This window comes from Phyllobates terribilis, unplaced genomic scaffold, assembly GCF_046119375.1.
Source record: "Phyllobates terribilis strain yellow unplaced genomic scaffold, ASM4611937v1 Scaffold_1__5_contigs__length_1240528914, whole genome shotgun sequence".
Classification (NCBI taxonomy): domain Eukaryota; kingdom Metazoa; phylum Chordata; class Amphibia; order Anura; family Dendrobatidae; genus Phyllobates; species Phyllobates terribilis.
Window position 1 is genome coordinate 29,737,766 of NW_027362761.1, and position 24,582 is coordinate 29,762,347.

The window sequence follows — 24,582 nt, forward strand, 5'->3', positions numbered from 1 at the left end:
ATAGTCCTCCATACAGTATAATGGCCCCACATAGTCCTCCATACAGAATAATGGGCCCCACATAGTCCTCCATACAGAATAATGGCCCCACATAGTCCTCCATGCAGAATAATGGCCCCACATAGTCCTCCATACAGTATAATGGCCCCACATAGTCCACCATACAGTATAATGGCCCCACATAGTCCTCCATACAGTATAATGGCCCCACATAGTCTTCCATACAGAATAATGGGCCCCACATAGTCTTCCATACAGAATAATGGGCCCCACATAGTGCTCCATATAGTATAATGGCCCCACATAGTCCTCCATGCAGAATAATGGCCCCACATAGTCCTCCATACAGTATAATGGCCCCACATAGTGCTCCATATAGTATAATGGCCCCACATAGTCCTCCATACAGAATAATGGCCCCACATAGTCCTCCATGCAGAATAATGGCCCCACATAGTCCTCCATACAGTATAATGGCCCCACATAGTCCTCCTTACAGTATAATGGCCCCACATAGTCCTCCTTACAGTATAATGGCCCCACATAGTCCTCCTTACAGTATAATGGCCCCGCATAGTCCTCCATACAGAATAATGGCCCCACATAGTCCTCCATACAGTATAATGGCCCCACATAGTCCTCCATACAGTATAATGGCCCCACATAGTCCTCCATACAGAATAATGGCCCCACATAGTCCTCCATACAGAATAATGGCCCCGCATAGTCCTCCATACAGAATAATGGACCCCACATAGTCCTCCATACACAATAATGGTCCCCACATAGTCCTCCATACAGTATAATGGCCCCACATAGTCCTCCATACAGAATAATGGGCCCCACATAGTCCTCCATACAGAATAATGGCCCCACATAGTCCTCCATGCAGAATAATGGCCCCACATAGTCCTCCATACAGTATAATGGCCCCACATAGTCCTCCTTACAGTATAATGGCCCCGCATAGTCCTCCATACAGAATAATGGCCCCACATAGTCCTCCATACAGTATAATGGGCCCCACATAGTCCTCCATACAGTATAATGGCCCCACATAGTCCTCCATACAGTATAATGGCCCCACATAGTCCTCCATACAGTATAATGGCCCCACATAGTCCTCCATACAGAATAATGGCCCCACATAGTCCTCCATACAGAATAATGGCCCCACATAGTCCACCATACAGTATAATGGCCCCACATAGTCCTCCTTACAGTATAATGGCCCCACATAGTCCTCCTTACAGTATAATGGCCCCACATAGTCCTCCATACAGAATAATGGACCCCACATAGTCCTCCATACACAATAATGGTCCCCACATAGTCCTCCATACAGTATAATGGCCCCACATAGTCCTCCATACAGAATAATGGGCCCCACATAGTCCTCCATACAGAATAATGGCCCCACATAGTCCTCCATGCAGAATAATGGCCCCACATAGTCCTCCATACAGTATAATGGCCCCACATAGTCCTCCATACAGAATAATGGGCCCCACATAGTCCTCCATACAGAATAATGGCCCCACATAGTCCTCCATGCAGAATAATGGCCCCACATAGTCCTCCATACAGTATAATGGCCCCACATAGTCCACCATACAGTATAATGGCCCCACATAGTCCTCCATACAGTATAATGGCCCCACATAGTCTTCCATACAGAATAATGGGCCCCACATAGTCTTCCATACAGAATAATGGGCCCCACATAGTGCTCCATATAGTATAATGGCCCCACATAGTCCTCCATGCAGAATAATGGCCCCACATAGTCCTCCATACAGTATAATGGCCCCACATAGTGCTCCATATAGTATAATGGCCCCACATAGTCCTCCATACAGAATAATGGCCCCACATAGTGCTCCATATAGTATAATGGCCCCACATAGTCCTCCATACAGTATAATGGCCCCACATAGTGCTCCATATAGTATAATGGCCCCACATAGTCCTCCATACAGAATAATGGCCCCACATAGTCCTCCATGCAGAATAATGGCCCCACATAGTCCTCCATACAGTATAATGGCCCCACATAGTCTTCCATACAGAATAATGGCCCCACATAGTCCCCCATACAGTATAATGGCCCCACATAGTCCTCCATACAGTATAATGGCCCCACATAGTCCTCCATACAGTATAATGGCCCCACATTGGGGTGGTGGTTCTGGTGTCAGGGGCCAGATTTGTCCCATGGGCCAGAGCTTGACATAGGTGAACGAAAAATCATTGTCAAGTGCCCACCTAAAATGAGTGCTGAGCCTATAAGCAGAGCCTCCAAAATGGCACAGAATGCTTGAGAGCGGGTCAGTGCTGGCAGACAGAAGCCACTGTGGGGCCGTGACAGGACAGGCCCACGTGCACACAGTTCACCATACTGCCTCAGACATTCGTGGGAGGCAGGAAGCTGAAGCCTGACATTTCCCCTGCTGGCCTGCAGAGGGCGTCAAAGAACCATTCAGCCGCAGCCGCCATTAAACAAAAGGATCCAGATTAGATTGAGAGCTGGGATCTAGGCGCAGAGCTAGGACAGGCCGGGGCCTGAGGGGAGGGGGTGAACCGGGTGAAAGCGCGGGGCAAAGCATCGAGGGTAGGAACCGGCCGGAGCACGGGTAAACGAGTGGGAGACAAAGGGTAACTGCGCTTCTCTGGGCCAGGGCTGAGGGCACAGATCCTCGGCAGACCGGCAGGAGAGGCTGGTGCTGGAGGCACTGACACTGGCTACAAGATCAACGCAGACCGGGGCCAGAGTGGGACATGATGTTTCCTCAAAGCAGCAGCCGCCACTCGGTGAGGACAGGCCCTGGTGTGTGTGTGTATGAGTGTATATATATATCTATATCAGGAGTGTATGGATATGCCCGTGTTACAGTGGGGAGCTGCTCCTCTCTAGTGTGAGGTGCCATGCTTGCAAGTTCTTCCATGGCTGATGTTGCTGCACGAGCTGCTGCCTCATTGTAGAATCCATGTCTTCAGACCCTCATTATATGGCGGCTCGCCATGCACTGACATGCTCCCATAAGGGCACATTATTTTATGATTAATGATTACCTTGCAGTCTGTGTTAGGAAATCTGCTAGATATTGCTCCGATCACTTCCACGTTTTTCTTCAGGCTATGTCTTCACTGATGGCTTCTGGGCTCATGTTGCTGGGCCGGCTCTGCCTGCTGTAAAAGGCCTCCGCTATGCCCATGGTAATAATGATCCGGTACCGCTGATATCTGGTGTATTGGGATGCAAAAGAAATCTGTGGCCCAATGATATTCTCTACATACCCCCAAGGCAGAATATATTCATTATAAAACCAATACATGAGTGTAACGCTTTATGGATGTGTATATGTTCCCCATCTATTATACATTAGTCATTCCTATAGAGTTGGTGGGTTTATACCCCCTTATTCTTGCATTGTATTGCATGTATCTTGCTTACAGGGCAATTGCTCTTTACTAGCAGGAACTTCTGCCGTGCCCCTTTAATTTAGGGTAGCAACACACAGGGCGAGTTTGTCCTCTCTAGATGTATACACAGAATACTGCCAGACTTATTGCCCCCCAAAAGAATTCTGCCAAGCTTATATTATTATTATTATTGCCTTTATGCTACTTGTACATTTATTCATAAGGCAGCGACTTTTAAAAAAATAAATTAGGTTAGTGTTATTTATGCAATTCCTTTTTAAAAGATGATGAATTAAAGGTAAATCTTATTCCGCATCCAACTGATAACACTTCTAGTATATCAGTATGTGCATACAGAGGGGGGTTTTCAGTTTCTGCCCCTTTCCCTCTCCACCAGGAGTTTCTTCTAAAACCTCTTCAGGAAAAAGGAAAGGCTGAAAATACTGAACATGTGAACAGCCAAGATGATTTCCTGCTCTGAGGAGGATCTTGGAGAGATCTTGCCCCCACTATCAGTATTTGGTCAGTGTTTTTTCTCAGGAGTTGGGGCCAAAACCAGGTGAGGAACAATCAGAGAAAAGGTATAATAGAAACAAGTCACCAATTCTGCATTTATCACCCTCTCCTGGGAAAAAATATTGATCGAATACTGATAGTGGGGCCATAGCCTGAAAAGTAAAATGGCAAACTCCATGAATAAATGGCTGGTGCTGTAGAGTTAACTCTTTCACGCCTTGCAAAGAAAGGTAAAATCTGCAGCATAAGTTGACTAGGTGCAGATTTAATGTGCACGGAACAGTTTGGATTGTGGATTCGGTAAGGGGCTGTGATACTGCAGAGTGTCTGCGAGCAGTCCCCGTGTGCCGATCATCGTTCTGGAGGGGACGGTAGTGGTCTGCCGCATGGTGTGAGGTGACGCTGCTCAGAGGCAGTAGTGCTGGAACTATAGAAATCGTTATTTGACGTCTCCTCTCTCGTTCCCAGGGCTCGTCTCACCTGCCCCAGCAGCTGAAGTTCACAACGTCCGATTCCTGTGATCGCATTAAAGATGAGTTCCAGTTGCTGCAGGCGCAGTATCACAGGTAGGAAAAGGCACATTTCTAGGCCTCTCCCCTTCGTGTGCGGCGGCCTGCAGTCTAATGCATGTGTGCGCGGTCGCCATTGTGCCCGCATGCTCACCAGTCCCTACAATCCTGCTTGGCAGCCAGCTTGCATCTTCCTCCACTGCACTTCCCATCGACAGTTGTCTGTTCACCTAAATCCTGGCCCGCAGCCAAGGCTCTGCTACTGTAATGAACTATGCTATGCATCTGTGACTGCAGCTTACCTCCGCTCCTTCTCTATTGATCTTACACAGAGCTGTGAGTGGATAGGTTTAGATTTCAGGAAAGTCAAATATTCAGGGCTTGTAAAGAAATTCAGTGACGAGCAGTAGATAACGTCCATTCTTGATGACATCAAATTTATTTTCTAATTATTGTCTATTTACGAATATATACTTTGTTTTGATTACTCACCATTTTCATAGCACCTCTTTGGTGTCTGTGAATGAAGCTTAGTGATGTAATAGTAAACCCAGCTTTGGACTTGTTGCAATGTATCAGTCTAGGGAACTAAAAGGGAATTTGTCATCCGATTCGGGCCGCGTGAATCAGAGCCTGGCTATACAATTGCGGCCAGGTATATTTTCCTCTGAAACCCTTCAGCATTTCAGAGAACACATACTTTAAAGATCCGTCCGAGCGCCGTAGCCGGATACTACGCCGGCTTTTCCCAGTGCTGCAGAGGTGACTGATAGATCTCTTGTATAGTGGGAGACCAGTTAATCTCCTGCAATGGCGCTGGGAAGAGCCGGCCAAGAGCAGAGCTGGACTAGTATAGTCTCCTCCTATGGTCCATGGACAGATCTTTAAAGTATATTTTCTCTGAATCGCTAGAGTTTCAGAGGAAAGTATAACTGGCTACAATTGTGCAACGAGGCTGATCCATGGTTTGGGCAGCATGAATCAGGTGGCAAGTTCCCTTTAAGCCAGTCTCCCTAAAGTGTAGGGGATCTCAGCTGTAATATGGCTGCAAAAAAAAGTCTATTATATACTTGAATGAAACATGCCTTAAACTTAAAGGGTCGTTCCCATCTTCAAAGGTGCGCATTGTGAGATTTGTGCTAGCAAAAACAAGAAGGCTAGATGGCATCTTGTGGTTGGGAAGCCTTTGCCTAATACTGTGTGCTTTCCCCCTTTTAAATCGCTATATAATGCCTTCTTGAAGGGCAGGCAGCAATTTATTTAAATCAGAGGTTAGGCTGGTGTGACATTGTAGATAAATGTCAGCATGCTGCACTCACAACACCAATGTGACATATCAGCCTGCTGATCCTCTCCTAACAGATCCTTTCTGTATTCCAGCCTTAAACTGGAATGTGACAAGTTGGCCAGTGAGAAATCTGAGATGCAGAGGCACTACGTCATGGTAAGTAGTCAGAAGGCCTATAGGACGTTTTTAAATTGTCTGACCACATGCCTCCCAAACTAAGAATATAATGCAATGGAAAGGAACAGAAATGCAGCTGTGGCTTTCCCACTCTACCATGCCACCACCTTACCCAGGACACATCAGCAACTCTTTATAGGGTGACCCGTGTGGTTTTCTGATTGGGTGCTGGAATGATGAAATACCGAGTTAATTTTTCTACTGGATCCCCATAACTAATCCAGGCTGCAGGACTAGAAAGTGTATAGGTCAATCTATATGTAAGTGACCTGAATTATACTGCTTACAGCGGTGGTCATGACTGGGTTATTTTGTCGGACAAAGGTTGGGGTGGAGGCAGTGCTGCAGTTCTTCCTGCTTTACAGAGTGGGTGTGTATCTTTGTATGAAACAGGTGGTCCGCTGTGATGGGCATCATTTATACTAAAAGAAGTTTTTAAGTTCTCGTCAGTTTGATAGAGGGGTCTGACTGCTGGGACCCTCAGCAGTTCCATAAGTGGGGCTCTGTAGAATCCATCTAATAAGAGTGAAGTTAGACACAGCTGTTATAATATTTAAAGTAGTAGTCTACGCTTTTCTGTACTGAGAGGCACAATGGTCGATGTATCCCACTGTATAGGCATAAATTCCTGCCTTCTGTCGGAGGTATACACCTAGAGAGCCTTCGAATGTGTCCCTCAGCCAGTGACGAGACGTAGACAGCCTTGGCTTTTTCAGATGACATTTGATAGGTTCAAATTGATGCCCAAGATTTTCTCCCAAAACTGAGTTAAACATTGTTACATTTCTCATTTTCTCTTTTTGGCCTTCTTTTTATAGGCCCGTTGGACAATTGTCACAACTGCAGGCTGTCTGTCTTCCATCTTATGTGTATTTAGTAATAATCTTAAGGGTGAATGCATACATTGCGAATTTGAGAGCAGACAATCCACCGGGTGATACAGTATCTGACAATGTAAAGCAGATCTTACATATGTCATCCACACATTATGGATAATTGTCTGCACACACTGATCCTGATTTATCAACACTGGTTGTTGATGGAGTCAGGCACTCTTGAATCATGAAGAGGTGCATGAATCAGGAGCATCTGATGGATGGCGTGTGCCTCCGTGCGCTATGCCAGAAATATCACTCCAGTCCTATATTTCTGGTATATGGAACTCCACAGCTCATCGTGAATTGGACAAACTGTGGCGTCACACCCTCCCACTCCCCTGTCCCACCCCAGCTTCGCCCATTTTGGCGGGACTGGTAGAAACTGTCGTGAAAACACCAAAAGATGCAAGATTTTGGTGCAATTCACAGTTGTGCCAAAATATAGCAACTTTTCATAGCAATTTACACCAGAAATCGGGCAAAATTGTTTTGATGAATCGGGGTCCAATGTCTTCCTTTTTTTGGAATTCATAATAAACCACCCCTTCCCCACTCGCAACACATTTATAGTGAAATCTGAACCATTTATACACCAAGCTAAATTTTATACACTTATCCCATTTATACACCAAGCTAAAAGGAAACCAATGGCTTCGGAGGAGTATATTCAGTATATATTTACAAAAAGGGGAAAAAACCCAAAGAAACCCCTCTCTAGCAAGCCATAAAACTTAGCTTTTATTTATAAATCATATTAAAATGTATAGGGGTATGAAAACTTGTCCCTAATCTACCTTAAATATTATAGCGATAAATAATTTCATGTATTCACTTGGTGACACCCTGGGGTGCCATCATTCATAGGGTGGAATAGGACAATTTGTACTCACAGCACGAGTCCCCCCAACATGTTTCACCGCATTTGCGGTGTCATCAGGGGATGGGACATTGGCAAAGATCTTTATACATTTATACACCAAACTTGAGTTTGATGTGATTGTTGGCGAAAATTGGCGACTCATGGCTAATCTAACTCTTACCAGTCATTGGTGAAGCTGGTCTACTCGGGACAGCCGGAGATTCAGATGCTTTGTTTCAGATGTCAGAGGGATCCTCCTGCTTGGGATAGCCCTCTAGTATGGAAGAAGCCAATAAATCATGGACTACAGTAGCCTCCATAGACTATAATGGGTCACATGCAATACTTTTCTCTGCAGGTTTGGATTGTGTAGGTGCTGCGAGCTTTCCCTGTCAACTGGCTGGATAGCTTGTTTAGAAAAGAAGGGTTTCCTGGTGGGAAATTTAGGCTGCATGGACACACATTTACAGTAATTTAAGATACCTCCTGTTTTAGACTTTGGGGGGCTCCTGGTTTCCAGCAGAGTGCAGCCTCTATGTGTTACACATGTTTTGGATACAATTTGCATAATTTTCTGCCCACTCGAGAGGCCGGCTTCTCATTCAAGGGTCCTTGCTAATGCCAAGTTTTTGTGACCAATTTAGGAGGCCTCCCTTATTTTATTCCCTCGGAGAAGCTCTTTACTCTCTCAGTTCAGGGCAATTAGGTCTTTAATTATGTCTGCCAAGATGTAGCTGCAGATGTTTAAGCAGCCATCATTGCTCCTGCTCGGCATTAACCCCTGAGGGCAATTACAGAAACCTTCCTGTTTTTATATGGGGTAATGATCCTTGCCTCCTAAAATCCACCTCAAGGGACCATAATGCCAGTTAGTGTAAACAAACAGAGCTTGTGCTAGGCATTGTTGGATTTCTGATTATACTGGGCTGTAAGATCTGTGTGTTTTTATCTTCAGTTCTAGGCCGGGTAGGAAGGGGTTGCATTGGCTAGCCAAGACTTGGATTCAGGAGAAACCAGAGTTTGAGTAGTTTAGAGCTGGCTGCCAAAAAATAAATCCACCTCCCTTCTGACCCCCCTGCTCTTCCCCTCTCAGCAGGTCTCTGGCTTATCCCTCTCTTGTGGGGTTATGCCATTCATTCACTTTTCCAGACAGCTGCTTGTTACAGCATGGGGAGGGGAGAGGGCCAGGGCATAGTGTAAATCTGCCTAAAAATCTTTCTGGGACTTGTAAGACAAAGAGGTCAGACTTTAGGGAGGGGGGCAGCTTCCCAGACAGAGGATTTTTTTTTTTTAACTGTTTAAAACCTTATTTTCCTGGTTATAAGACCAATATCTAAGGATGCAACCATGGTGTGCAAAGTCTTTTAGTCATGTGACTAAACTGGCAGCACAGTTATTTTCTCTATAGTAAAATTACCATTTTCCTTTTAAAGTGAACTTTCCTGAAGGCTTCCCCCTTGGATGATCACATCTTAGAATGCAATTGTGGGTGGTCATTTCAAAGTGGTTTCATTTTGTATGAAGCATTAGGCGCTTACCATTTATCACAAATATTTGACTGTGATCATCTACTGTAAATGTGGAAAGGCTCACAAACTACCACTCTGAGGCTGTGTGCCCACTATGCGTTTTTTAACAATTTATGCAGCGGCAATTCTGATGCAGAAACGCATGGTAGAAGGCCTGCCATGTTCCCCAATGATAATCCACATGTGCTGTGCACATGCTGCGGAAATTTTCGCTGCGCATTATCATTGCTTAAAAATCCGCAGCACTACCAATTATTTTGCATAATCACGGTGTTTTCGCCGCCATTGACTTGCATTGAATCGCTTAGTATCCGCATGACTACATGTGTACATGCTGATATTAAGCGATTCAATGTGCAGATGGTACCCGGGTCTGGAGAAGAGGACCCGGGTACCATTAGTACCTGTAAAAAAAAAAAAAAAAATTAAAATAAAAAATATACATTATACTCACTTTCTGATGGCCCCCGGTCTCCATAGTGATGCGTCCTGGCTCCCTGGCAGCTCGCGATGGTCTAAAAGGACCTGCCATGACGTAATTTAGTCATGTGACTGGTCACGCGACCGCTGACGTCGGTGGTCGAATGACTAAATGACGTCATGGAAGGTCCTTTTATACAGCCGCAAGACAGCGAGGAGATCGGGGGCCATCGGAAGGCGAGTATATGTTTTTTTTTTTTTGTTTGTTTGTTTTTTAACTAACTTGGTCACACTATATAAAATCCATGCTGGTTGCATGGATTTATATAGTGTGACCAAGTTGTCAAGCACTTTCCAAGTGATGATAAAATCTCTTGGAAAGCACTTGACAACCCGCATGCGAAATTGCATGATCAAAACGCTTCACTTACGCTTGTCCTTGGCAGGAAAAACGCATGTAAATTCCGCATGCGTTTTTTCTGCTAGGGAGATGTAGAAATGCTCAGGAAAAATCCGGAGCATTTCTGCATCGTGGGCACTTAGCCTGAAAATGCTCATGTTCAAGTGGGATCTGTGGTTAAATTGCTGATGGTACACATTACAGAAGTTCATTAAGCTTCCCCAAGTGACCGTCTAACCTTGGTTTAGAAGTCCAATGGTGGCTGCTGTGCAATTAGACCAATGTCCATTTCATTATAAAACCTTTTAATATTATGTACCACCTAGAAACAGTAAGACCACTGATCATACTGGAAATTGTCCATTACATACAACCCCTGGCTAAAATTATGGAATCACCGGGCTTGGAGGATGTTCATTCAGTTGTTTAATGTTTTTGAAAAAAAAACGATCACAGACATGGCACAAAACTAAAGTCATTTCAAATGGCAACTTTAGGGCTTTAAGAAACACTGAAAGAAATCAAGATTAAAAATGTGGTACTCAGTAAGGGTAATTTTTTTTCAGACCAAGCAGAGGGGAAAAAATTATGGAATCACCCTGTAAATTTTCATTTCCAAAACTAACACCTGCATAAAATTAGATCTGCTCGTTAGTCTGCATCTAAAAAGGAGTGATCACACCTTGGAGAGCTGTTGCACCAAGTGGACTGACATGAATCATGGCTCCAACATGAGAGATGTCAATTGAAACAAAGGAGAGGATTATCAAACTCTTAAAAGAAGGTAAATCATCACGCAATGTTGCAAAAGATGTTGGTTGTTCACAGTCAGCTGTGTCTAAAATCTGGACCAAATACAAACAACATGGGAAGGTTGTTAAAGGCAAACATACTGGTAGACCAAGGAAGACATCAAAGCATCAAGACCGGAAACTTAAAGCAATATGTCTCCTAAACAGGAAATGCCCAACAAAACAAATGAGGAACGAATGGGAGGAAACTGGAGTCAATGTCTGTGACCGAACTGTAAAAAACTGCCTAAAGGAAATGGGATTTACATATAGAAAAGCTAAACATAAGCCATCATTAACACCTAAACAGAAAAAAACAAGGTTACAGTGGACTGTGGATGACTGGATGAAAGTCATATTCAGTGATGAATCGCGAATCTGCATTGGGCAAGGTGATAATGCTGGAACTTTTGTTTGGTGCTGTTCCAATGAGATTTATAAAGATGACTTCATGAAGAGAACATGCAAACTTCCACAGACATTGATAATATGGGGCTGCATGTCAGGTAAAGGCACTGGGGAGATGGCTGTCACTACATCTTCAATAAATGCCCAAGTTTACATTGATATTTTGGACAGTTTTCTTATCCCATCAATTGAAAGGATGTTTGTGGATGATGACATCATTTTTCAAGATGATAATGCATCCTGCCATAGAGCAAAAACGGTGAAAACATTCCTTGAAAGAAGACACATAAGGTCAATGTCATGGCCTGCAAATAGTCCGGATCTCAATCCAATTGAACATCTTTGGTGGAAGTTGAAGAAAATGGTCCATGACAAGGCTCCACCTTCAAAGCTGATCTGGCAACAGCAATCAGAGAAAGTTGGAGCCAGATTGATGAAGAGTACTGTTTGTCACTCATTAAGTCCATGCCTCAGAGACTGCAAGCTGTTATTAAAGCCAGAGGTGGTGGAACAAAATGCTAGTGATGTATTGGAGTGTTCTTTTGTGTATTTGTTTTTCATGATTCCATAATTTTTTCCTCAGAATTGAGTGATTCCATAATTTTTTCCCTCTGCTTGATCTGAAAAAAAAAATTACCCTTACCGGGTACCACATTTTTAATCTTGATTTCTTTTAGTGTTTCTTAAAGCCCTAAAGTTGCCATTTGAAATGACTTTAGTTTTGTGCCATGTCTGTGATCTGCTTTTTTTCAACAACATTAAACAACTGAATGAACATCCTCCGAGCCCGGTGATTCCATAATTTTTGCCAGGGGTTGTATATATGGGACTTCATGTAGTCTGGATTAGTTACTGCTAGAGTATTATTGATTGGTTTAATGTTGGGGTCCTTTCACACCAGTTATAACTATATGACACTGTTTCTTTATGTTCCTGAATGTATTTCTACCTGTTAATTTGATTTCTCTTCCCAGTATTACGAAATGTCTTATGGGCTAAACATTGAAATGCACAAACAGGTGAGTGCTTGTCTTGAGGTTTATGTAGAAATCACAGGAAGGATCCTTATCAGTTTGACTTTTCCAAGAGAATCAAGCGAGGTTCAACTTAACCTTGGGAGTTGTTGCCAGGGCTGTGGAGTTAGTAAGCCAAGCCACTGACTGACTCCACAGCACGGCCTCACTACTGAGCGTGTACATAAACTGCAGCACAGATTCATCTCACTGCCTCACTACTGAGCGTGTACATAAACTGCAGCGCAGATTCATCTCACTGCCTCACTACTGAGCATGTACATAAAGTGCAGCACAGATTCATCTCACTACTGAGCGTGTACATAAAGTGCAGCACAGATTCATCTCACTACTGAGCATGTACATAAAGTGCAGCACAGATTCATCTCACTGCCTCACTACTGAGCGTGTACATAAACTGCAGCACAGATTCATCTCACAGCCTCACTACTGAGCGTGTACATAAACTGCAGCACAGATTCATCTCACAGCCTCACTACTGAGCATGTACATAAACTGCAGCACAGATTCATCTCACTACTGAGCGTGTACATAAAGTGCAGCACAGATTCATCTCACTGCCTCACTACTGAGCGTGTACATAAAGTGCAGCACAGATTCATCTCACTGCCTCACTACTGAGCATGTACATAAAGTGCAGCACAGATTCATCTCACAGCCTCACTGCTGAGCGTGTACATAAAGTGCAGCACAGATTCATCTCACTGCCTCACTACTGAGCGTGTACATAAAGTGCAGCACAGATTCATCTCACTGCCTCACTACTGAGCATGTACATAAAGTGCAGCACAGATTCATCTCACAGCCTCACTGCTGAGCGTGTACATAAAGTGCAGCACAGATTCATCTCACTGCCTCACTACTGAGCGTGTACATAAACTGCAGCACAGATTCATCTCACTGCCTCACTACTGAGCGTGTACATAAAGTGCAGCACAGATTCATCTCACTGCCTCACTACTGAGCGTGTACATAAACTGCAGCGCAGATTCATCTCACTGCCTCACTACTGAGCGTGTACATAAAGTGCAGCACAGATTCATCTCACTGCCTCACTACTGAGCGTGTACATAAACTGCAGCGCAGATTCATCTCACTACTGAGCATGTACATAAAGTGCAGCACAGATTCATCTCACTGCCTCACTACTGAGCGTGTACATAAACTGCAGCACAGATTCATCTCACTGCCTCACTACTGAGCATGTACATAAAGTGCAGCACAGATTCATCTCACTGCCTCACTACTGAGCATGTACATAAACTGCAGCACAGATTCATCTCACTACTGAGCGTGTACATAAAGTGCAGCACAGATTCATCTCAATGCCTCACTACTGAGCGTGTACATAAACTGCAGCACAGATTCATCTCACTACTGAGCGTGTACATAAAGTGCAGCACAGATTCATCTCACTGCCTCACTACTGAGCGTGTACATAAAGTGCAGCACAGATTCATCTCACTACTGAGCGTGTACATAAAGTGCAGCACAGATTCATCTCACTACTGAGCGTGTACATAAAGTGCAGCACAGATTCATCTCACTACTGAGCGTGTACATAAAGTGCAGCACAGATTCATCTCACTACTGAGCGTGTACATAAAGTGCAGCACAGATTCATCTCACTACTGAGCGTGTACATAAAGTGCAGCACAGATTCATCTCACTGCCTCACTACTGAGCGTGTACATAAAGTGCAGCACAGATTCATCTCACTGCCTCACTACTGAGCGTGTACATAAAGTGCAGCACAGATTCATCTCACTGCCTCACTACTGAGCGTGTACATAAACTGCAGCGCAGATTCATCTCACGGCCTCACTACTGAGCGTGTACATAAAGTGCAGCACAGATTCATCTCACTACTGAGCGTGTACATAAAGTGCAGCACAGATTCATCTCACTGCCTCACTACTGAGCGTGTACATAAACTGCAGCGCAGATTCATCTCACTGCCTCACTACTGAGCGTGTACATAAAGTGCAGCACAGATTCATCTCACAGCCTCACTGCTGAGCGTGTACATAAAGTGCAGCACATATTCATCTCACTACTGAGCATGTACATAAAGTGCAGCACAGATTCATCTCACTACTGAGCGTGTACATAAACTGCAGCACAGATTCATCTCACTGCCTCACTACTGAGCGTGTACATAAACTGCAGCACAGATTCATCTCACTACTGAGCGTGTACATAAAGTGCAGCACAGATTCATCTCACTGCCTCACTACTGAGCATGTACATAAACTGCAGCACAGATTCATCTCACTACTGAGCGTGTACATAAAGTGCAGCACAGATTCATCTCACTGCCTCACTACTGAGCGTGTACATAAAGTGCAGCACAGATTCATCTCACTGCCTCACTACTGAGCGTGTACATAAAGTGCAGCACAGATTCATCTCACTGCCTCACTACTGAGCGTGTACATAAAGTGCAGCACAGATTCATCTCACTGCCTCACTACTGAGCATGTACATAAAGTGCAGCACAGATTCATCTCACTGCCTCACTACTGAGCATGTACATAAAGTGCAGCACAGATTCATCTCACTGCTGAGCGTGTACATAAACTGCAGCACAGATTCATCTCACTACTGAGCGTGTACATAAAGTGCAGCACAGATTCATCTCACTGCCTCACTACTGAGCGTGTACATAAAGTGCAGCACAGATTCATCTCACTGCCTCACTACTGAGCATGTACATAAAGTGCAGCACAGATTCATCTCAGCTAAAAGCTGAGATCAGGAACAGAACAGACATTTATAGGACATTTCATAACTTTCCCAAATTCTTATGGTAAAATATACAGCACATCCTGCATTGTACTACTGTACCCAATGTATTATATATTGTCGGAGTCGGTCCATTTTTATACCGACTCCACCAAAATGGTCTCAGACTCCATAGCCCTAGTTGTTGCCCAATGTCTGTACCTGCATTTGGCATCTAGAAGTCTGGTTCTAGAGGCCATTTTATAAAAAAGTGATTTTTCCCAAATGCCACTTACATAAACGCTTGTGGGTCAGGTTTTTTTATCATCTGAAAGATTCCATTCCCTTAAGATGTGATTTATCAAAAAGTGTCATGTAAATTTTATTTAAAAATCTCTTATGCACCACTTTTTTTCTAGTCCATAAGACCTGCCCTTTTAAGTAAACCTCCTTATAAGATCAGGTGGCACTCTATTAATACCAAGAGGCTCTACAAACAGATGGGAAGCCTCTGATTTGACTTTTTAAGCCATGCCTGAACATAGGAGGAAGCTGGTAAAGGAGAGCGCTGTTATCCAGAAAGTCCAATGCCAAGTAATAACATCCAGTTGCTGTAGCCAATAGCGATGGAGCACTGAGTCAGAGTGGGTGTCTCTTGGACCACCACTGCCTCGAAAATGTGCAGCAGCAGTTTTCTCTGGTGGATCTGTTCCTCAGAAGCAAGCATTTGTAGTATCGGACTAATGAGGGGTGCTGAAAGATAGAATATGGTGCATCGGAGACATAGAGCTCAAATGCCATTGATGCCCCACTTTTTGGATGTGTGCAGACGGCATTACTATTTTAGTTTTCTTGTTGAAGCTTAGTATTCAAATTGTATCTCCTCCAGAAGCATGAAAGACATGTCTCTAGTGCCAGATATTGGAGATGACTATTCTAGAAGTCTTGTGATGATATCTCTGACCCTTAAGCCCTTAGTCATTTTGTAAGGCTTGTTAATTCTAAACTAGATTTTTCTTGAAGACATTTTTTAGAGGAGACTCTCTGGTTTGATTTATACACTTTTTTTTTTTCATGTTCCAAGGCTTGTTAAAGGGTTGAACATTAAGGCCACGGCCCCACTATCAGTATTTGGTCAATATTTTTTCTCAGGAGTGGGTGATAAATGCAGAATTGGTGACTTGTTTTTATTCTACCTTTTCTCTGATTGTTCCATGGGCCTTACTTGCAAAGTAGCTACCTCCAATAGTTGACACTAGAGAGATGGATTTTCTTCTAGACAAAAGTTCTTTTGCATTTCCCTCCTCCAAGCTTTGAGTCCAGTGTCATGAGCAGCATTAACTTTCCTGTATGTTTCCCACCTTTGGGATAAACCCCCTTGGCACTAGCATCGTAAGACAGAAGGGATAACCATGACTATAAAGATGTTCCACCCTACATTTAGTAATACCAGGTCTACTCCTAATATAACCATTCCTGAAAGCTGAATGTTGTCTCGCGCACACATACTAGCCACCAGCTTTCCCACTAATTGCAGGATAAGCAGCAGCACTTCTGATTTCTATCTGTACGTTTCCTTAGAACATGCCTGTACCAACACCATTGCTCGGTCATTTAGGTCTGCAATAAGCTGCTGTCTTAAGATCATTTGCTCCACATATAGCATCTTATTAAAATAATGACATGCAGACTACTTGATTCAGCCTAGGATTTGGCAAAAAAAATCCTCCCTTCCGTCTACTGAATTCTTAGAGTCAATGCAGTCTGAGGCTGAATTGCATAGAGAAGGTCTGCTAAACTTAGTGCTTGTAGTAATCTTGGCCCACAAGCAGCTCTCCGCTTGGTCTTAATAATGAATGTGTATACTATAAGCTTCGAACCTACAGCTAGGTATTATTGAACATGAGCCCAATATTACAAAGAAGCCCTGCAACATATTTGTAACTAGTGATGCAGAGCTGGCTGGATTTGTGTTTCCTTTATAAATTAATCTGTCGTGTCTTCTGTCTACCAGGCTGAAATAGTTAAGAGGTTGAATGGGATCTGCGCCCAGGTGTTGCCTTATCTCTCTCAGGAGGTATGTTTCCAGACAGTGCTGATACAAAGTGTGTAACCACTTCCAGACTATGGGTACAGGACTTTAAAATGTTGTGTTCAGTCATTATTGTTCAAAGGGAACCTGTCGCTTCATTCATGCTGCCCAAATCACAGACATTGTGAATCAGAGGCTGGCTGCATGATTGCAGCCATAGACAGGTGTATACAGTGGGATAAAAAAAGTATTTGGTCAGCCACCAATTGTGCAAGTTCTCCCACTTAAAAAGATGAGCGAGACCTGTAATTGACATAGGTAGACCTCAACTATGAGACAAAATGAGAAAACAAATCCTGAAAATCACATTGTCTGATTTGGAAAGATTTTTTTTTTCAAATTTTGGTGGAAAATAAGTATTTTGTCAATTACAAAAGTTCATCTCAATACTTTGTTATACATCCTTTGTTGGCAATGACAGAGGTCAAACGTTTTCTGTAAGTCTTCACAAGGTTGGCACACACTGTTGCTGGTGTGTTGGCCCATTCCTCCATGCAGATCTCCTCTAGGGCAGCGATGTTTTGGGGCTGTCGCTGGGCAACACAGACTTTCAACTCCCTGCAAAGGTTTTCTATAGGGTTTAGATCTGGAGACTGGCTAGGCCACTCCACGACCTTGAAATGCTTCTTATGAAGCCACTCCTTCGTTGCCCTGGCGGTGTGCTTGGGATCATTGTCATGCTGAAAGACCCAGCCACGTTTTATCTTCAATGCCCTTGCTGATGGAAGGTGCTTTGCACTCAAAATCTCACGATACATGGCCCCATTCATTCTCTCATGTACACGTCATGATCAGTCGTCCTGGTCCCTTGGCAGAGAAACAGCCCCAAAGCATGATGTTGCCACCCCCATGCTTCACAGTAGGTATGGTGTTCTTTGGATTCAACTCTGCATTCTTTCTCCTCAAAACTCTGAGTTGTGTTTCTACCAAACAGTTCTACTTTTGGTTTCATCTGACCATATGACATTCTCCCAATACTCTTCTGGATCATCCAAATGCTCTCTAGCTAACTTCAGTCGGGCCCAGACATGTAATGGCTTAAGCAGGGGGACACGTCTGGCACTGCAGGATCTCAGTCCCTGGCAGCGTAGTGTGTTACTGATGGTAGCCTGTGTAAAGTTGGTCCCAGCTCTCTGCAGGTCATTCACTAGGTCCCCCCATGTGGTTCTGGGATTTTTGCTCACCGTTCTTGAGATCATTTTGACCCCATGGGGTGAGATCTTGTGTGGAGCCCCAGATTGAGGGAGATTATCAGTGGTCTTGTATGTCTTCCATTTTCTAATTATTGCTCCCACAGTTGATTTCTTCACACCAAGCTGCTTGCCTATTGCAGATTCAGTCTTCCCAGCCTGGTGCAGGGCTACAATTTTGTTTCTGGTGTCCTTCGACAGCTCTTTGGTCTTCACCATAGTGGAGTTTGGAGTGTGACTGTTTGAGGTTGCAGACAGGTGTCTTTTATACTGATAACAAGTTCAAACAGGTGCCAGTACTACAGGTAATGAGTGGAGGACAGAGGAGCCTCTTAAAGAAGAAGTTATAGGTCTTTGAGAGCCAGAAATCTTGCTTGTTTGTAATTGACCAAATACTTATTTTCCACCAAAATCTGAAAAAAAATTTCTTTCCAAATCAGACAATGTGATTTTCAGGATTTGTTTTCTCATTTTGTCTCTCATAGTTGATGTCTACCTATGATGGCAATTACAGGCCTCGCTCATCTTTTTAAGTGGGAGAACTTGCACAATTGGTGGCTGACTAAATACTTTTTTTCCCCACTGTATGTGTATAGATATATTTTATATATTTTTTTTCCCTGATATTCTGTTTGTCCGGCACTATTAATAAAGTTCCTTAAGTCCGGGTCCATGTTATAATAAAGTGAAAAGCCTTAAAGTTTGGAACTTGCACTTCCTACAGTGAAGATGTATTTAGTCTACATCGGGACATAAAACAACCTGAAATAAGTTACTTTCCATATACCATACTACTCTCACCATATTTTTCTCTGTTGGGAAAATAAAGGAACAGGCTAGGAATATGAGTCTTACTATCACTTTAATGTTTCATAGGTTGCCTACTAATCTTCACTTCTTTTTGTAGCACCAGCAACAAGTCCTTGGAGCTATTGAGCGGGCAAAGCAAGTGACAGCGCCAGAGTTGAACTCCATTATTCGTGTACGTGAAAAATCTGCTAAGATTGCTAGAATGAGTGATTCGGTTTTTTTTCTTAAGGTCCACTTCCACTGGCCGACCCGGAGCCCTAAGCAACCGACGATCGGCTACTTGTTTGCTGATCGGAGGATGTTTAATAACCTGTATACACAGGCAGCCTGCACTTCAGATGTACACAATCTGTAATAGAGCAAGCATTCAGTGTGCAGAGGCTGCCATTGTTCTTGGCATGTTTACACACGATGTGCTGCCGGGAACTATATTTTGTACAACACAAGATCATTGCACCCAACAAATGAGCATTATTCCTTTTTCCTTAAGCCCCTGGTCACACTAAGCGAGATCGCTGCTGAGTCACAAGTTTTGAGACGCAACAGCGACCTCAGCAGCGATCTCGCTACGTATGAAACGTAGCAGTGACCAGGCCCCTGCTGTGAGATCGCTGGTCATGTCTAAATGGCCTGGACCATCTTTTGATCATTGAGTTCCCGCTAGGCAGCAGGCATCGGTGTGTTTGACACCTTAACAACGACCTCGTTGGCGACTCAGACACAGAAACACATAGGCGTGCATCGTTATACAGATCGTTACGGGTCGCCGCATCGTTGCTGCGTCGTTGGGAAGATCTGACTGTTTGACATCTCACCAGCGACCACATAGCGACGCAGCAACGATCCCTGCCAGGTCGTATCGTTGTCGGGATCGCTGTAGCGTCGCTAAGTGTGACGGTACCTTAAGAATAGGTGGTAAATGGCTGATCTATGGGGGTTCCAGAACTTTGAATAGAGTGCTGCTAGCATTCATGGTGCTTCTCAATTTGTGGCACTGGTGGAGACAGCCAAGAAGAGTGCTAAACTGTCATACATCCCCATAGATAGTGACTTGTGTGACCAGCTGCTCCTTACTGCAGTCATGGAGTGAGGGGGAACTTGGGGCTCACCCAGAGGTCAGACAGACACATGCTGTGAATAGGCAACAATTATCTATGGGGAGAAACCCCTTTAGTTGCGTCTGCAGTTTAGGCTATACTCCAGCAATCTTTTTGGGGCTGTTTTTTGACCTCTAAACATGTGGCCATATTTACAATTGGATGGCAATTTTCTTTAAATCTATTTGTCTTTCAAAAGCAAATATTTCTTCCATTATTGGACATGTGGGATTGTATTTGAGCGTCTATTAAGCTGCCAGACAATAATTGATGTTCTCTTGGCACGTTTTCAAAGCTCCAAGGGTGTTAATGTCCACAGTTTAATGGCAGACTGCTCTCACCTGATCATACACTCACAATGACAACCCATTTTAGCAGTGTGTCCCAGAGCTGAGGGCAGCTTACCATTGCCAACTGTGTCTTGTTTGGGACTCTGTGCCTTTACCAGACACAGGATAATACATAGAAGACTCGGATCATGTCTCCTCTGCATGCTATGAACCGAGATCTTATTGGAAGCTGACACATAGTATCTGATTGTTCCGGCTTCCAAAATGTTATATTGCTCTTGTAAACCTAGTAGACCCACATCATCCGCTATCAGGAGCATAAAGATCTAGCCGGTTGGCGTTTTACCCTCAAGATTAAGAGTGGCAATCTAATTTCTTCCTATTTGGAATAATAGGCTCGTTCAGAAACATTCTCCATCTCAATATGCCATTTTTATAGTTTAATCCCATACAGTGCTTCCATCTTAACGGTATATCCTTTGTTGCTCTTCCTGGCAGTGATGACTGTCAGGCTGACATGTTTTTTTAATATATTTTCCTTTCGTACAGCAGCAGCTTCAAGTTCATCAGCTGTCCCAACTCCAGGCACTTGCCCTCCCTCTCACGTCACTACCTATGGGACTACAGGCTCCCTCTCTGCCTGTCAGTGCCAGCAGCGGGCTTCTCTCCCTGTCCGCACTGGGCTCCCAAGGACATCTCCCAAAGGAAGACAAGAATGGGCACGACGGAGATCCTCGACCTGATGATGACGGTGACAAATCCGATTAAAACCATGGATGACATTAGATGGAAAAGGTGCAGCGTAGTCGTAACTCTATCACTGCCAGGTGGAGTTACATTGTAGAGCCTTATCCCATCATGCACTGGAACAGCTTCTTGTCCAAGGGTTTATGAAAGCAGGACACTGGCAGCCAAGGGGGTTATTGCATTTCTTGACACTGTATATGGAATGTACTGCGAACTGTATTGTAAATTGGCTGACTTTACTTCTACTAAAAGCACAACCCCCATCTTTTCTACAGAGTTTACCTTTCCATGTTGATACATTAGTGTAGTGCTTATTTTAAATGCAGCTCTGGAGCACACTGATTTGGAGGCTGTGAGGCTCCCTCGCGGAGGTTTCGAGATCAGTTGTGTGACCCCCTTATTTACTGCTGTGTAATTGGCTTTCTTCCACCTCACCCTTGTCGCATGGCAGCAGAATGTAACCCAATATAAAAATGATGGCCGTATATCAATCGTCTACTCACAATAGAGAAGGGCCGTTCTTTTGTGCTGTACTTTTTTGGAAATGCATTGAACGCTAATTTATGAGAAGAAAATACCATCACCAGTTTCTTGCACCTTGGAGCCATCACCTTTTTTTCTCTTCTTCCTCCAAGGTTAGGGGCAGGCACACAATCCTTTATACTCCATGTATTTTTCTTTTTTAATTAGATTGTTAAAGATGAGGGTAATATCCTATAATTTTAAATCTAATGTAGGACAAGACGTCAGCCATTATTCTAGGGGAAGGCTGTTTCTCTCCAGATGCTTCATGACTGATGCCTTCCTGCTGCACATCTCTATGTTCTTGTTCAGTTCTACTGGTTTTCTGTGCTTTTCTAATATTTGGGGTGAAGGGAGCTTTTTGGATAGCCCTTAATCTTTTACTGAGTATTGCTCTAACTTCTACTGTTATTTGGAAGATATTTTTCTAATTGCTGGCAGGAAGGATTATTTATTTTTTATGGGAATAGAAGCCCTCATTCAGTTTTCAGTGACCTTGTTCAATGAGAGAAATTAATGATATATTATAGTCACTTCTACCCACTTACTGTCGGATTAAAGCTGCATCTAAAAATGTGTAGATTTTGCCAATAGCTTCAGCAATGCTGGGTCTGCTAAAGTTGTTGCCTGGTATTAATGGCCTCTCCCTAGGATGGGTCATCAATAGTTGATCACTCCCCCATATACAAGTTGATACCTCGGGCCATGACTGATGTGGAGAGCCAGAACACCACCACCCTGCACATTGCCGTTGCTATTCCTGTGTGCTGCAGCTCAGGTCTTATTGAAGTGAATGTGATCTGAGCTACAGTACCCAAGAACAGCCTCCACAGAGTGTATGGAGCTGTGCTATCCAACAGCTGCTGTATCTGTGTACACAGAGTCAGAAATTCTCCGCTAACTGTTGCGATGCTGGGAATCAGATACTGATGACCTAGTAAGAAAGGTCCTCCTTATCAGATCTGTGGGGTCTAAGGCTATGTGCCCACACTGCAGAAATGCTGCATATTTTTTCCGCTTCTCTGGCAGGAAAAACGCATGTGGATTTTACATGCGTTTACCCGCCAGGTAGAAGCGTTTGTCAAGCGTTTTTGCATGCGGGTTATCAAGCCCTTTTCCAAGCGATTTTAGCATCTCTTGGAAAGTGCTTGACAACTTGGTCACACTATATAAATCCATTCAACCAGTATGGATTTATATAGTGTGACCAAGTAATGGTTAAAAAAAAAAAAGAATAAGAATGGTAAAAAATAAAGATTATACTCCCCTTCTGATGGCCCCCGGTCTCCTTCTCTGATGCATCCGGTCTCCCTGGTGTCTCGCAGTGGTGTGAAGGACTTGCGATGACGTCATGTGACAGGTCACGCGACTGCCGACGTCGGCTTTCGCGTGACCTGTCACATGACTCAATGACGTCATGGCAGGTTCTCACACCACCGCAAGCCGCCCAACACACCTCACACATCGCTGAGGAGACCGGGGGACATCGGAAGGTAAGTATAATCTTTTATTTTAATTCTTTTTTTACTTACAGGTACTATGGTACCCGGGTCAGGAGGAGAGTCTCCTCTTCTCCAGACCCGGGTACCCATCCGCACATTGAATCGCTTAATATCCGTGTGTGCAAATGTGCTGACACGGATATTAAGCTTTTCAATGGCGGCAATTACGCTGCGTGTCCGCAAAATTAATGGACATGCTGCGTATTTTTCCACAATAATAATCCGCAGCGGAAATTTCCGCAGCATGTGCACAGCACAGCGGATTATCATTGGGGACCATGGGGCACGTATTACCAAGCGTTTTTTTTTTTAAGTGTTTTCGCTGCGGAAATTCCACGTCAAAAACGCTTGAAAAACGCATAGTGGGCACGCAGCCTAAGGAACGCCATACACAGAGGATGGCTGTGAATTGTGATGGTAGCTTTTCTCACAAAAGACAAAAGAATCAATAGTCTGAAATCGCACCCAACAGTTCCTTATCTACCCTGACATTCTGTTAGGAGGCCCTCATACACATTACTGTTTGCAGGTGCAGCTAATGTTAGTTGGGTATGGGGGTCTTAGTGTGGAACTTATCTTTCTATAAAGAGTGTTTTCCATTTCAGATGTTTATTGCATATCTACAGCAAGTGCCATAAATGTCTTGTGAACAGAGCCCCACTTTTGTTTCTAATGTTCAATATCTGTCAATAGAGCTTTACATGGGGCGTCCAGTATCCTTAAATGGTGCTTGGTTAACCCTGCTGAACTACATTGTGACATTTTGTTCCCCAGACTGAGCTCTGAAGGACCACTGGTGTGTAGATGCATTGATTCTCAATACACACACTAGCTTCTATGGTAATCCAAATGTATATTGACTTCAGAAAACTGTTATTATCCAAAGCAGTGTCACAGAACAAATTCCATGTCCCTACAACTGCCATCCTTGAGGTCTCCGTTCAAGGAGCAAACACTGACTGTAATGTACCATTCTGTAATACCCCAAATCCCATTTAATGTCCAACTAACCATTATTAGTAACTGAATAGTGTGAATTCTATACTGTGGAAAGAATTAGTCTCTGCAAAACAGTGCTGCATCTTTAATCCCAATATAGCGAGGAGGAATTTACTTAAACCCTTTGCCAAAAGACTAGCATGGCACTGTCAGGGGTTAAAGTAATTCAAAGAAAGCAGAAAAGTCTAGAACGCCCTTCCATATGTTTGTAAGGTAGCATGTACCCAGACCAGGTGTGTGCCCTGTACATAGTCCTGTAGAAATACTCAAAAGCCTCATTTATTTTTTTTCCCCTTGTGTCTAAATCACTGACCATGTTGGTATTCTGTGTGGAGGGTGTGACTGTGCCTTTTTTCAATAAATTGTTTCAATGCCTG

At 43.8% G+C, this 24,582-nt stretch overlaps 1 protein-coding gene across 2 annotated transcripts; it reads left to right on the forward strand.

Moving 5' to 3' along the window:
- The first annotated feature begins 2,446 nt into the window (after positions 1-2,446).
- TLE5 (TLE family member 5, transcriptional modulator) lies at positions 2,447-24,580 on the forward strand. 2 transcript variants are annotated; one of them, XM_073660644.1, is made up of 7 exons: positions 2,447-2,811; positions 4,408-4,505; positions 5,829-5,892; positions 12,173-12,217; positions 16,971-17,033; positions 19,146-19,220; positions 20,985-24,580. In XM_073660644.1, exons 1-7 carry the CDS (start codon positions 2,779-2,781, stop codon positions 21,201-21,203), a joined length of 597 nt encoding a protein of 198 aa, XP_073516745.1. In that variant the 5' UTR covers positions 2,447-2,778; the 3' UTR covers positions 21,204-24,580. The 2 variants fall into 2 exon arrangements, with proteins under 2 accessions (XP_073516745.1, XP_073516746.1); XM_073660645.1 differs by having other exon boundaries at positions 20,988-24,580.
- Positions 24,581-24,582: the final 2 nt, after the last annotated feature.